Raw genomic sequence first — 16,060 nt, 5'->3', positions numbered from 1 at the left:
TTTTGCTTGACTCATAAACCTGTTATAGATACATACCTACAGTTATTTCTGAAGTAACCATTTTAAGAAGTTTAAAATCAAATCTATCTAAATATGGATATAAATAACTGGGTTGCTCATTTATTTAAATATTCTATATAAATTTTTTTTTAAAAGTCACGCAATAAGTTAACTTCTTCGTGATCCATATTATTTTATCTTGTTTGATTTACTTTAATATAAAATTAAATTTATTTTCCATTTAATAAAGAAAATTCTAATAAGTACAATAAAAACAATAAAAATGAAAAATAAATCATTTTGCATATCAATTTTATTATAATAGTAAATATTTTCAGTATTTTTGCCACGTCGTTCCTTAAATTTGTATAATAATATATTTCAAGATCTTAATACTAATCTAAATCACAAACTGTATGTTAATATTAATTACATTATAAATAATATGATTACACAAAATGCGAATCGCAAATTGCTTGCATTTACTTTAGATATTTGAACTTACTGTACAATCGGTAACTATAAATTGAGATTACTTTAATTGAAATTAAATAAGTAGGTACCTACACAATAAATCTTGATGTCATTAATTTGAATAATATTTTTTTTTTATAAATAGAGCCTTTTGATTGTCATTATAACTTTCAATTATTTGTTATCCTTGTTTCATATATATAATATTAGTCGTATATCTTTAACATTAGCCGTACTTCTTTCAAAATATATAGTAAAATGAATTGACAATACACCTGTAATAACTGTACTGAAATATAAATTTACTAAAATATAATCTCACTTAAAACATATAATTGGCACCTCGCGAGAGAGAGAGATCTTTGTAGCTTGGAATAATTTAATTTTACAAGGTAATCAGTAGAGAGACAATTTAATTAATAGGTTTTTTAGACAGAAATATTGGGACCCAACGCCAAAAATATGAAATCTTCAAAATTCAATAATTATTCCGTTATTATAATCTGTGTAGCATTCAGCGCTGTAGCCATAGTAGGTACTGGCAGTATAAATATAAGCGGAATGTTATACTGAAAAAGCGATTGCCAATGGAAAACAAAAAATATAATTTCGGAATCGACTTCATATAATAAATATGTATTTTCTTTTCATTCAAGCTGGTTTCGCAGTTTTTATTACATAATGAAAACTGAAATTTAATATGAATTTGCAATTTAGGTACACACAAAAACCGTATTTGCAAATTATTACCGTTACAATATACTATTATCTTTGTTTTTTAAGCTATTCCACGAAACCTCTTGTCATTTTTTATCTATAATTCAGTTTTGGTATTGCAGGTACAATAGTAACCAATTATTTAATTTTTTTTGTATTTTTTCTTAAATAGCGTCATTATTTTTAACGTCATAAATAATTGTTTCATGCAAGTTAATCTACGACTAGGTAATATAGCATGTTTGTTCTGTCTCGATGTCCATTCATTGCCAGGTAGTCGTAGGATTGACTTTAGGAGCATGAAAGGAAAAATATTTAGAATTAACATTATTTAACGTTATCTCTATATATTTTTCTTCGCTGAACTGCTCTCGTGTATTCGAGTTCCTGTCCATGCATGCTGATATAGTTTGTGGGCCCGCAGTTTACGAATCATTGCGTTGTCAAAGGCATCCACTTGGTACCGGCGAGGGGTCTTCCCTATCATGGTCGTTTGGCAAGTTATTGTTATGTTCTTGCTCCCGGCTTAGAACGAAAACCGGCTCTACATTCTCGTCATCGCTGTTAAATCTGTAAGGAGACAAAATGGTAATGGCATATAAATTAAGATTAACTAGGCAGTTATATAATAAATGATTCTATCTATATCCTTGTTTACTTATTTGAATACTTTTTGTTGGTTTATTAATCAATAAAATCAGTGTAACGTCAGGATAAAAACAAGAAAATAAAGCAATATATTTCAATTAAATTCTTAGCTTAATGACTTTTAGTTATGCCAACAGGGCGAAAATTATTTCGCTAATGTCTCACGTTGGAAATTGTATAATTCAAATATAAAATTTAAAGTTGTCAAATAATTCAATCGTGTAACTACTTATATGTTTCATAGTTGAGTGATGTCTAAACAAATTTATCTCGAAATGCATCTTCCGAGTACACTACATTAACTTTTTTTTTATTTTAAAGTTTACCCAACAAAAACAATATTACTTACAAATATCGAGGAACTTCACCCCTCATGGTGCATATGGCATTTGTCAGGGCTTTCACATAATTTTTGGCAAGGGTTAATGTTTCTATCTTCGACAGACTTCGGTTGTCTTTTTTAACATGAGGAATAACACGACGAAGATCCTGAAATAAAAAGCGTAAGTCATTACAATTGACAATCGTATTTCGTATAATAGTTAAAGGAATAGTGTACTACTATTTAAAAAAAATCGCTTATCTTAATAATTGTGTAATTACCTCAAACGCACGATTTAGCGAATGCATCCGCATTCGTTCCCGTTCATTGCTTTCTAATCTACGCAAATTACGTTCACGGGCGGATATACCGCAGCGGCGTCGGCGACCGGGTCCGCTGGAACCGCTTGTGGTTCCCGACGACGAGGAGCTCGCTGGTGTCCGTCGAGGCCTGCACACCCGACGAGGAACTTGCTCATCACTACCACTGCCACTATCGTAGAAATCTAAAACGTTTGTTCAAAATGTTTATTGCGGTTGAAGTGAAAGTTACTTCACGGCGGAAGGCGATCCACTTAAATCAAATGTTCGCTGTAGATAATAAGATCCATTAAATAATAATGTGAGGAATTTACTTGGAATCTTACAAACTAAATAAATAAAAAAATGATTGTTGTATGACGTGGGATAAAATGAGAGATTCTACAAGTAGGTAACTGTTGTTCATTGGTAGTTAGGTACCCGTTAGAACGCATAGGTATACCTATAGTAAGAAAAACCAACAGTATCAAAGCGTGGATTTTCATTAAATAGTGCCGCTTGTCTTATCTATATTATCAAAAGCAATACGTCATTGTTCATTTTATCTTTCGAAAGCTAATAAAAGAAATAATAATTTATAAGTAATTTGTTTTCACTCTTTATCGTCATTGTTGTAGTTTATGGTTTAACTTTACAATAATACCGGATTTATCTTATCCGTTTTTATTTATTCGAGACAAAAATAACCTAATTGTCTCAATAACTGAATTAAACCTTAACCAATATTTATAATGCATACGCATTTAAAATAAATATATAAGAAACTTCATAAATAAAATTTAATAATTAAATAAATAATAGGTACTGTTATATATCATAATATGTAATGAAAAACTAAAAAATATCTCGGTCGAAAAGTATCATCCAGATATTTATTCAGATCTTTGAAAATAGAAATTAAAGAAATACATTTTGAGCGCACTTAAATATTGCAAGTTCTATTCTGTAAGAACTTACTTCATTACTCACCCGTGAAATGTTGGCAATGGACTTATGGTGATATAGTATTTTGAAGCATGTTTTCTTGAAATGTTATAATTATAATGGTCAATTTCGCTTCATGACATTTCACGACTGTTTTCTGCGGTCAGTTTCGAGTTTATTCTTACAGAATAACTTTACTGGTCGAAACTTGAGTGTTACGTGACGCGACTACACGCTTGATAAAGTATTTGCGTAAGAGCAGACTAATCGATTTTAACGCGCCGCTACGGGTGATTTTCGTAATTCTCTTATCAACTTCGTCATTTGCAGTGGTTTTACACGCATAGTAAACAATATATGCTTTGTTAAGGAGTATGTGGAATGTCGTCGTGGTCATAAAATTTTGTACTTTTTTATAAGTAATTTAACTTAAGCGTCGTACGTCGTTGTCACATATATATAAAGTACTAAGAATATAATATTCAATTTGATTAAAATCCATTTTTATATCATGTAATGTACAGTTCGGTGCCTGGTTAACCTTCAAATATTCGCTTATAAAACATCAAGCCATTAAACCTTTACCCAGGCGTGAAGGTCAGCTATTAAAACCTATTAATATTACTGTCGCTGCTATTTACAGTACATAGAAATAACAAACCACCAGCTTGTTCGATTTTTATATCTGCGTCCTCTTGTTTGCTATCATAATACTCGGAAGCGCCGTTGTCATAGCACAGCATCATTTGGTCGGGAGACGCCGCTTCTGAACCACCGCCTTCAGCGCTTGCCCACTGAGGCATTTTTTTCTCTGTAATGTCAAAGAACACAACATTAATATTAGTTATAAAATTTATTATTTGATATATTGTATCGTTGGTCTAGTGACCAGTATATAAGGTTGTAGATCCCGAGATGAAGCCGAGGTTTGGGTCACTAAATAGTTTTTGCTTTTTTGGTGAAAAATTGTCAGAAGTAGCCAGAGCCGGAGTTTGTTAGTTGACCTAGTGCCTCGCAGGTGTTATAAAAATTGAAAATGAAAGAATCGTTACTTGTATATATAGCTATTATATAACTCGATATGTTTACCGATAAATGAATAAATCATACTTTGCGGGTTATCCACCAGCTTTCCACTACAAAGAGTGGAAAGCTAGCTCATTTGAGTAGCGCTTTTAGAAAGGCATATTTAATATAAAGTACCGTAACACATAAGATTCTAAAAGATAAATAATAACAAATATTGCAGTTTCGATATCTAAACAGATTTGCTTTGCCTCGCTCCGACCCCAAAAAAAACGATAAGATAATATTGTAAATATTGCTTTTTATTTTTTAGTTTATGTGCTGACATACTTTTATATTTATTTTAGTTTATTTAAAATAATTTAAATCAATTAATTTAAAAATAATGGTTATAATACCAGTTTAAAAAACATATTACGGAAATCGTTGTGCGCGTGTACGACTCGCACATGACCGCTATTTTAAATAGTGACATTCAGAAATATTTGTAAAATCGCATGAAGCGATTAGCCACGCCATGAGATGAAGGTACTTTAAGAAGGTAAGTATGATGATTCTACATGTTTTTTTATAAACTATAAACTAATGAATGACATAATTATAAGTTACCTAAATGTCTTTTAAAATGTCTTTTAAAAAGGGGTTATAATTTAACTCTATGTTAGTTAATGAAAAATTCACGCTATTATTTATTTAATTCGTATATTGATTAAATGTTGAATTTCTTTGATGACCGTTCACTACAATCAACCTTTAATGTTGTATAAACAATATAAAGTATTTTTTTTTGATAAGGATCTTGAAACGCCTAGAATTTGAACATTAATATAAAATATTATTAGCACATGTAAGTTGAATTAAGGGATTAAATGTATTTATTTAACATTAGTAAGTATTTTAATTTTATTAAGTGCGACGTTTTATCACGCCACAATAAATGCTCCTGTTATACAAAGCGCAGCGCACCTGCGTTTTACGTTCAATATTGCTCGCACCTTTTGGATGGCTCCGCTAAGTAACTACTGGAGGTCTTGGATCGCTTGCAACGACGTGCGATTCGTATTATTGGCGACGTAAAGGTCGCAAACATCCTCGAGCCTAGATAGCAGCGCTAAGCGCTTTCTATCGAATATTTTACGGCGAGTGCTCTAAGGAATTATTGTTCCTCATTCCTGCTTCCCCTTTCCTTCACAAGTCTACGCATGCTGGCTCTCGATGTCACCGCCTAACTGTGACATCAATTCCATCGCACCAATAAAAATGGAATTCTTTACCAGCACACGTGTTCCCCTCCTCTTACAACCTTGGTTCTTTCAAACGAGGCGTGAAGCGGCATCTTGCGGGCCGGCAAGACGGGGGCGGTTAGTGCAGAACATTCTTCCCGGCTGTACTGGCCGTCGTCACCTTTGGATTCCACTACCTCTTACCATCAGGTGGAGTTAAGTCATTTGCTTCCCCGATTTATATAAAAAAAGTTTTTTTTTGTTATTTTCAAACTCTTATCAACCCATATTTTGATGGCGATCGAATTTCTACTTTCTATGAACTAGAGAAGCTAAGCTTACAATAACTCCTACGTTATCTAATTAATAAATTATCCCATAATTAACTATATTTTAATTTCTTCTGCTCATCCTATGCAACTTGCAAATAATACTAAATGAATGTTTTGTAGGCATGTTCAGATAACGTATCTATAAATAAAAAGAAAAACTATTTATAAATAACTATATTCTAATTTCTATTCTATTTGAATTTATATAGAGTTTTTGAGTATATATTTACTGACTGAAATCAAAATATAATTGTTTGATTTCTCTTTTTTCTTCGTCGTGACACTCTTGTCAGAGCGGTCGTGGTCGCCATGAAGTATTATGTTTTATTCGGCGCAGATGTTATTCGCCTCACGAGCCTTCGCCATAAGTTAGTGGCTCACAGGCTCACCACTAACCCTGTTAGTGGTGAGCCTGGTGCATTCATGCAAAGGACCGCCAACAGTTGTTTTTATTTGGTCGGTCCATCGCATGGGCGTCCTTCCACGTGGTCTGATGCCATCCACCTTGCCTTGAATAAACAGGCGCTCAATGGAGTCATTTCCTTGCCGGGAGGTTGATTTCTCTACATGTGTTTAATAGTTATCAAACAGTCTTATAAGTATAATATTTTAAAGCTTTTAGAGCATCGCGTTTATCCTAAGCTTAAAGTGAGGGCGGGGCTCTCCGTCGCCAAGCAACCGCCGGCGCCCCAGTGGCGCCTACGACAAATGACATTACCATCCATTCCTTTACTTGAGTGACGCTGAAGGACATAATTGTTATAAAGTGACTACTAGACAACAAAATAAATAGTGTTCGAAAGGTGGTTCGAAATTCTAACAAAAATATATTTTAAATATTTGAAGAAAACATACATGAATTTGCACGTTTCGCACCTTTTTTTCTACTCTTATTTCTGCTTTTTTTGTATGTGTGTTATTAAGTTATTATCTTCGTTTAAAATTGCTGCAACTATAACATATATAACGATGGCGACTTTTCATAAATAAAGAGATGTTTATATTGCGACATCAACAGCTCCTTATAAAGCAATGTCCAGCCAACTGACATTAAGTTTGTACGTAGATAATTTTTATAACATTTATTTTTAGGAAAAGTCCTAAATTAATTTATATAAGTTTTAAAAACACTTTTCATATTTTTTGTGTGTCTCAAAGACTGTAAATTCAGCCAACATTTCTTAAATATACATTTTTTGTAAAATTATCGAATGACAAATCGATAATTCAATGATAAAATTAATGCTCATTTATTTATTTGCAAACGTAAGATAATGACATTACGAGCTACATTCAACCTATTAGAATACCGACATCGTATTTACACATTTCAAGCATCATCAAGACGAAAAAGCTACATGCCACGTGTTGATAGTTCTACGGGAAAAGCGCTACGCCGCTACGCATGCGCTGGTTATCCATATTACAACCAAGATGTTGTTTTAATTTATATACATGTACCATAAACGATATAGCTTATATTATTATGTAATAGATTAATGAAATACAATGTTATAATGCATAAAAATTGTTTAATGTATGAGTTAAGTTCCATAAGAAGCAACGTATTCAAACTTACATACTTCCAAAGTAAAAATAAGATACTAATATAAATGGGATATATTATTAAAAAACTTATTAACTAGTTTTAATAACTGATATCGAAAGCCTTTAAAATATATGAAGTATAATATAAATTAAAAGAAGTCAATAAGATACCTTAAACATATACAATCATTTCTAATATTATACTTAGGTAATTAAAATCATTGCGAATATCTTTCATTTCAATAAGCAAATCGCTGCAGCGAATATTCGCGTAGCGCGAACGGTGCTGCGTCTTGCTGCTGAAACAAATGTATGGAAATGTACCAAGCGTACCACGGGCAGATAGGTTCGACGCGGCGACAGCGCGAACTGCAAATGGTGCCGCGCGAATCGCACGATCTTCAGGCGCCGCGACGGGCGATAGAAATAGAAACTAAAGTTTAGTTGTATTCATCTCGAAACAAAAGACATAGAATATTTCTAAAGGTACGTTGAAATTAATGTAAAAAATATTCTTTTTCACTAAATTTTTTGGCGGTAACTGAAGTTATTTATTATAAGTATTTAATGATTTTTTTATTTTTTATATTTAGTTATAAACTAAATTTTTTAACGATATTTTACTGTTTTGGATTTTTAAAATGATATATTTTTGTTACTCAATAAATATGCAGTGTACACCGCAGCAGCGTACAGGAACGCGCAGTGAGAAGAAAGATGCACTTTCCACATCACATCGTGTTCTCCAGTATTTCTTTCATATTTATATAATGAACAAAATACTATTGCTCTCCAGCAGTATCGAGACAATATTGACATAGGTACATAATGTTTCGCTCTCGATCTATAATAGACGTGGCGGTGATCGCAACTGGCTTGTGGCTTAAAAACTACGTCGCGAAAATTGTCGTTTAGAGCGTATATACACCAGGGGATATTTATGTATTTATTAAATAATCACAACCACGAAAGTCACATATTAAAGTGAAATCTCTAAATAATATCTGTTTTATTATTTTAATGGAATTTCATCGTCTTTATTGATAAAATTAGATAAGAAGTGTATCGATAAGTAAACTATTACTTTATTTCGTTATTATAAAATTAAACATTGCAGTTATCATGATTGATATAAACCACGAAACGTTACCTACCAATTACCTTTAAAATATAATATGAAAGTCGTGAATTAAAAATGCAAGTGATGATAAGGTGTCTCCTGAGTTTACACGTGACGACTGTGTCGTAAAAAATGTTTTATAAATCCAAATAATATAAAATATATTTGTAATATATATTTTGTATATATGTATAGTTGACGATGATTGAATAAAGCGAACTCTCTCTCAAGTGAATGTAACATGAGTTAAATTATTCATAGAGTAAATTTGTATTCAGTGTAGCATAGTCCTTATTTTGAGCCAGGTCAACTACGTCACCAGTGTTTTTATCGGAGAAATTTTATGTTTAAATAATTATGCGTATTTCGACAGTATACATTATACGGTATTAAGAACTGAAGTTACATTTAAAAAATCTAATATCATGCCCTAGTAGTCAATAAAATAAATATAGTGCGACTACAACTTTATGACAAATTTATGGTTGTCTTTTAATACGTATTACTATGTTTATATAACAACAATTTAGATTTTTTTATAATATAATTCTTAATTCTCACGTGTTTTAAAACAAAAATTTTTTTTGTTAAGGTCAAATGAAACATAATACTTTATGATTTGTTATACATAACGACAATTTGCGTCATGCAGAAAGCACTTGTTTCAATAAACGATATTATAAATATATTTCATTAAAAATCTTAAAATATGATATAATTAATATATTTTTATTAATATCTTAATTTCTTTCTTTCTTTTCTTTATTTCTTATTTTTCAATTTCCGTAAAACAACACTAAATGTTGTATAGTTTCGCACCTACATACCTAAGTCTAACAAAACGAAGTAAAAAATTATAATAGAATGCTAGATACTTAATCAAAACCTCGTTACGATAATATTACTTCGCGCTTTCACATTTCTTTAATGGGCAAAATCGTTTCGAGATAATAAATAATATGATTTACAATTATGTTAAAAATACTCAAAATTATATCAAAACAAAACAAATAATTTTAGTAATATAAGTCCGTCAGGGTTACCGGTTATCAATGATTAATCGGATAATGTTGAGAACATACGTACATGTTTATATATCTACATGTCATACATATCTGCGTTTATATATTTTGCAAATTTCGTGCCTAGTTATCACCTCGGAAAAGATGAAACAATATTACCGTAAACTTTTAATTTTAATAGTTGTGAATGTAATAATAATCTCATATATATTATTTTTAAATAAAATAAATAGCAGCCTAAACCCGTTTATAATGATTACATAAATTTAAACAAGTAGTATAAGAACGCGTTCAATCGTTGACATTTGCTTGGCATTTAAAACAACGGACAATCAGTAAGGCCAACGTGGTTAGTTCGTTTCTGAGATTTCGCGAATCATTTTTAGCTTTGTATAAAGTAAATCCATAATAGTCAATAACGCACCTACATCTCTGTATTCATTTATCAAAACTATATTTAATAAATAAACGATATTTTTTCCACTGAAATGACGTATCGAATGCCATGTCTAGTTAATAAATACGTCATTGAGAGCAGCGTGGCGGGCGACCTTCACTGGCCGTACTGTATACTTTCGCCTTGCCACCACCGTTAGTCGCTCTATCTCATATTGTTAGAGAATAGAAAAGTAATAAGTAATATGTAACGTTAATATATCAGCTATAAATTTCTCGTGTGCTATAAATTTATGACCTTCATATTTGTCGAGCTTAATTTAATATTAAAGTTTATTTCGAACTGGTTTTCTATGTTCCTTATATCTTAAGTCATAACAAGTTTTTGTAGAAGCAATTTACTTTCTATTATACGATTCCTTTAATATTTTTAACGAAAATTATTAATTTAATTGTAGTTCATTTATCATAAGTAAAAGAATATTTATGTTAAAAATCTTTATGTAAAATATTTCGATAAAGTTTACTTATTTATTATTTGTCTGTTTAAACTTTATAATATTATTGAAAAGGTGAAAGTCTATTAAATTAAACTAGAGCTTATATAGAAAGAAGAATTTCTGAGAAATGATAACCTATCATATACGACTATATACAGTTGACTACATAACTAAAGTGTAAAGTGTCAGTAATGCAATACCAGTATTTCCTAATTCAACAAATTAGAACCTATATACATATATCATAAAATTGTAGCACACGACTTTTAATATGACGTAACTTGTATCTTGGTGGCACTTATTTTTACCCTTAACGATTCATACTTACATTACAAATAGCATAATATTAATTTCGTGATAGTTTTAAACAAATCTGCAGATTATTACAATTGAAATTATAAATTGTGTATTCATAATACAAATTAATGATTTCTTATTATCATTGACGAAAGTCAAGTCATTATTATGTAAATAATTGATTACGTAATATATTATTTGAAGGAAATTTAATAATAATTTTACATTTACGACTATGATAACACGTGTACTAAATAACTAATGTTAGAAAGCATATTTATTAATAGAATAGATATTAAGAATATAAATTATTTACATTGATATGTGTTAAGTTATCGTTTCACTCTTATGAAACTTCTTATTAAATGATAACATCTTCTCCGAATGTTATTGATACGTGAGTTTATTTAAATAGTACAAGCGTACGTATCAGCCGTGTTCAGAGTACGTGTATCAATGTAATTAATTACACGCAAACTTTTTCAATACCATTTGCAACGGAATCAGCTGATCAAATAAAGAACAAATGGAATAAATTAATTGTATTCGCTGTTTTAATAAGACTCAAGAATATTTTTCAATTATCTACAGTGATGTTACATAAATGACAAAAACCAAAAACACATTTTTGGCATGTTTTTGGCATTGTTATGAATACCTATTTTTTATTAAAACCTATACTATTTTTATTGGGTTAGTTTCAATCATTTGCAAAAATATACGAACAAATATTTATAATTTAATATTTATTTATTCACTAGTTTACGGCCGCGGCTTCACGCGCTTTTGAGGCATGTGTCCCCTATGTCCTTTTTCTGTACCTAGCCGTGTTTGTTAAATTTCATAACGATCGGTTGAGTAGTTAAGGCGTGTAAGCGTAACAAACATACAAACTCACTTTGGCATTTATAATATTAGTCAGGCTTTTGCTATTACAATCTCTAATGTATTCATTATTTCAGAGTTTTATATCTACACATTTAAAAGAATTTATATTGTCAATGTTTATTTGTATGGAATTACATACAAATATTCCTATTTAAAAGGAGCCAGAGACTTGAAAGTGGCTCGATGACAACAAAATGACAACTCTGGATCGGTCTTCTCACATTACCAGGCCATATACTATTGTTATATTATTGAGGATCGTAATTTCTATTTATAAATATGTTATTATACGTTATGCTATTTCAACTGCAATTTGTTAGCATTTTAAAAACTAACTTTACCTAAGCCATTATACGCTACCCGAACAACAAAACTCTAATGTGAGAAATAGTAAAATTAACACATTAACTCATGAGCTTGAAGTCACGTGTCGTCGCTAACAACAATTTTTAATAAGAAAGTAATTTAAACTGAAAAGCGCAATGATTTGCTTTTTGTTATTTTGTATTTATAAAAATAATAAAAAACCAGATTATAACGGCATATTAATGAAAGTCGATATATCAGCTTTTAAATCATTTTAACTATTACAGATATAAACTATTGTACCATCTAAATTACAAATCAAAAAATTGATATTACTGAAAATATATATAAAAATTTACCGTACTTTACTTCAAATGAAGTAAAGTACGGTAAATTTTTGCGACATGCTATATACACATTTTTTGGTTTTAAAACGTTAATGTGTAGTTTCACTAAGGACGCGACTACTAATAAAATGTCTCCAAGTTTTGCCGCCCTAGGCCCGAGCCTACTCGGACTATAGGAAAAAGTCGCCCCTGGACGGGACACGTCAATTTCTGGAAGATTTCAGACATCTTGCAATATGTGCTCGCAGCGAATGACACTTACTAAATGCCTTTTTGTTATATTTGGTTTAAAATAAAAATATTTAGGAATTGCTAAAAATGCTTTTCTCGTAGATTTTCGTAAATAATATTTTAAGCATGTGTAAAGACAGGAAATATTGTATTCTTTTAAGGCTTGCTGTATAGCAGGTGAATAGTTAGACTTTTTCTAACTTTCTTTCTTTCTTTTTTTCTTTTATCATAAACGATTTGGCATTTAAAAGAACATTTATTGGTAAGTGGGTCAACCTGTTTCAATAATTTCAAATCAAACATAATTTTAGAATTGTTTACAGTTTTTATTTAAAGAAAGGTTTTTAATTTTTTTTTATTCAATCTCAAGCTAATATATAACTTGACAAATTAATACAAAATTGTGTTTATGGAAATATACTCAACTCGTTTTTTAGAATGTTTGATACATACATTTATATCAATTTGAACTGAAAGTGATAGTAATCGCTTTCGCTAGTAATGGTGTACTACTTTAAGAGATTTTACTGACTGTTTTATATAATGTATTAGTTGTAAACATTAAGAAGCATATTCATTTAATTATTTTGGCGTTAAGAAGTAGAGGCTATCTTCGTAGTTATGTTTTATAGTTAGTTACTAAAAAAATTGAAATTTTTTGTTTTTAGTATCTGTATAATCGTACTATTTAAAACTACTGATTTAAAAATGTATTTCAAGGCAAGCTTAACTTTAATTTGATTTATTTTTTGAAATTGTAATATAACTAACAAGTTTAATTAAACATATTTAAAAACATTGCGATTAATTTTTAAGTTGGGATGTTCATATTATTGATTCTGTAATGTAATTAGGTTAATAAATTGTTTCCTCAATACATTTTAATCTTCAGCCTTTATATGCTTAGATAAATGAAAGCGGTAATATATTAACAGTCTGTTTTTATTTCGATATTAGGGATTATTCATTATCTTAAGATATTGATAAAATTAGTAGCAGACTTATGTTTACTGTAACTGTAAAGTCATAGATTAAAAGTAAGGTAAATATTTCACATCCTTTATTTTTAGTTAATAAAATAATGTGTTTGTTATTATTAAATTAGTTAATTATTTAATTAATGAAAATCTTTTTCAAAAAAATCCGATGGTATTAACATTAAATGTTTTAGATCAAATTTACAAGTTTTACAATCCACGTTTTTAGTTTGAAACTAATTATATTGATTTATGACAAGCTTTAAAGTGTTACGATAAAATATTACTTATATTATTTATCGTTATCGTGCATTCGTTACGTCTGCTTTGCATTTATATGTTTATAATCATTTTGTTATTTTAAAAGTATTTAATTTTTTTTTGTTAATAATGTACCTAACTAATCTAAAACAAAAGTATAAGCAGTTTTCATAAAAATAAAGAATTAGGTCGCGTCTTAAGTTTAAAAATTAAACTAAAAAACGCGAACAATAAATCATTATCAGTACTATTTTCCTGTACTTACTTCATTTTACATAATGGTTACCAGCATGCATAGATAACATGTTTTGCAGTTTAAACGTAACAAACCTTTAAAGCTTATTTACAAAAACCAACTACCTTACGAGGATTTTCTTCATTCTTTTCGAATGAATAATTTGTGAAAGTGAACGTTCCGAATTATTTAACGAGGATGTTAAAGTTTTACAAGTTATTTAAAAAGGAAGTCAAACTCAAGCAATAAGCGCGTATATCAAGTTATTAATCGGTGCATCGATATTGTGGAACTCGAGTTATATGAATATATTAAGTAACTAAATTGGAACTCTTACGAGATGCGTTACGAATATAGTTTGTCAATCTATTCGTGTAATTTAACAAAGAATTTGCCTTTCACTTAGCATTCAGAACTGACACGTAGGTTAAATTTTTGTCTGACTCGGGATCAGAACTTACCTTGCAATGCCGCCGTGGTAGAGATGCCAGGGAAATGCACAAGATAAATTTCACTGCGTCATCATGGTTCAAACAAGAATGTAACTAGCGAAAGTGATAGTTTCCGCGTATTGGTGCGCGAGATGCGAATTAGTAAACGTGTCGGTAACAGCGCCGTACGGCACAGGCATTCACGGCGACTACTCGACTCGTATTGGAGTCTTGGAGCAAGTGCGGTTGCGGAGCGATTGGAGCTTGCAAACCTAACTTGCGCGAGGCTCAACTTACGTCAGCACTCAGCATGAACAACCCTCATCCCCGTTTTTCTATATTACATTTAACTAGCACATATCGGCTCAATCGACGTCGTCATCGCGCTAATTATATGATTATACTAATTGATTAATAATATGCAATGAAATTTGACCAATTGCTGCGTCCACATATCTAAATTGCAATTTATAATTTTTATAGCATTCTATAACATTACTGAAGTATGTAGTGTAAAGGCTTTATGAAAAAAATGGACTCTATCATAATTATATATTTTCAAGGCCGAATCAAATTATGCATAATTTAGATAATAAAATATAGCATCCTGATATTGATTTAGCAATTAGCCTTGGGAGCAAATTAGTGAAAAGAGGAAGTTAAATGTTACAATGAATGAATCACTAATACAAAATTATATATTTATGTTAAAATAATGTTTTTTTGAGTTTACATTTTTTTGTAATCAATGATTTTTCTATTAAATAAAAACTATATTTCTTTTCATAAAATCTTAATAAACATCGAAATTATATGATTTAATTGCTTATTAAAATCTATATTTGTACTCATAGTTATATTTTTGATATATCATCAAAAAAATTATTTTAACTCCTCGCTATAGTAAATACAAAGCTCGTTCTTAGACCTGTTGCGCTAGTCTGCCAATTCACGTAGATTAGCAACAAGTGTTTCGCCTACTACTTTCATACCAGTGGCGCGTTCACTCTTGCTCTTTATAACAGATAAAAAGCTGTTTCGAACAAGTTTGATAACATTACGTTGTCTACTAATAACGATTACTACATATTTCTTATTTTCAGATTTTTCGCAAATGTATTGCCATCTATTGGCGTTTTTCATGAACTAACTGTATTACATATTATTGATTCTAAGTTCACGCACGGAATAAGTGGGAGTTTCGTTGGAAATGCTAGAGAATCACAACATATAGATAATTTTAAAATATTTCCTATATGTTGCGATTAATACACCTACCCCTTTACGGGGTCGGGGCGTTAAATTAATATAACTAAATATTGAAATAAATGTTAAAACTCACCGATTTAGTTGAATCGCACTACTTTTATTGTAACATAATTACCAAATATTTTTTAAAATATTCTTTACTTTATTTGTCTCCTCCTATTTTTTATCTCCTCACCCGCATTTCAACATGCGATAATTTACTGCGCTCACAGAATCTCATTTCAAAAATAGTGTGATATAAAAATT

General features: G+C 30.3%; 1 protein-coding gene across 2 annotated transcripts; it reads right to left on the bottom strand.

The window, feature by feature from the left end:
- Nucleotides 1–317: 317 nt before the first annotated feature.
- On the bottom strand, nucleotides 318–14,875 carry LOC126770715 (protein dimmed-like). 2 transcript variants are annotated; one of them, XM_050490237.1, is made up of 5 exons: nucleotides 14,576–14,875; nucleotides 4,070–4,216; nucleotides 2,443–2,666; nucleotides 2,189–2,328; nucleotides 318–1,761 (listed from the first exon to the last, which is right to left on the bottom strand). In XM_050490237.1, exons 2-5 carry the CDS (start codon nucleotides 4,206–4,208, stop codon nucleotides 1,635–1,637), a joined length of 630 nt encoding a protein of 209 aa, XP_050346194.1. In that variant the 5' UTR covers nucleotides 4,209–4,216; nucleotides 14,576–14,875; the 3' UTR covers nucleotides 318–1,634. The 2 variants fall into 2 exon arrangements, with proteins under 2 accessions (XP_050346194.1, XP_050346193.1); XM_050490236.1 differs by having other exon boundaries at nucleotides 4,067–4,216; nucleotides 14,576–14,870.
- Nucleotides 14,876–16,060: the final 1,185 nt, after the last annotated feature.

The sequence above is a fragment of the Nymphalis io genome, chromosome 9 (genome assembly GCF_905147045.1).
Source record: "Nymphalis io chromosome 9, ilAglIoxx1.1, whole genome shotgun sequence".
Classification (NCBI taxonomy): Eukaryota; Metazoa; Arthropoda; class Insecta; order Lepidoptera; family Nymphalidae; genus Nymphalis; species Nymphalis io.
The sequence above is the reverse complement of the archived record's forward strand: the minus strand, read 5'-3'. Positions and strand labels throughout refer to the sequence as shown.

Excerpts from the sequence above, each read along its gene's own strand:
- LOC126770715 (XM_050490236.1), bottom strand. The coding sequence starts at position 4,208 with ATGCCTCAGTGGGCAAGCGCTGAAGGCGGTGGTTCAGAAGCGGCGTCT. Across the intron at positions 2,667-4,066 it reads AAAAATCGAACAAGCTGGTG|ATTTCTACGATAGTGGCAGT; the intron begins GTTTGTTATTTC and ends CAAACGTTTTAG. Across the intron at positions 2,329-2,442 it reads CGCTAAATCGTGCGTTTGAG|GATCTTCGTCGTGTTATTCC; the intron begins GTAATTACACAA and ends TTTTTATTTCAG.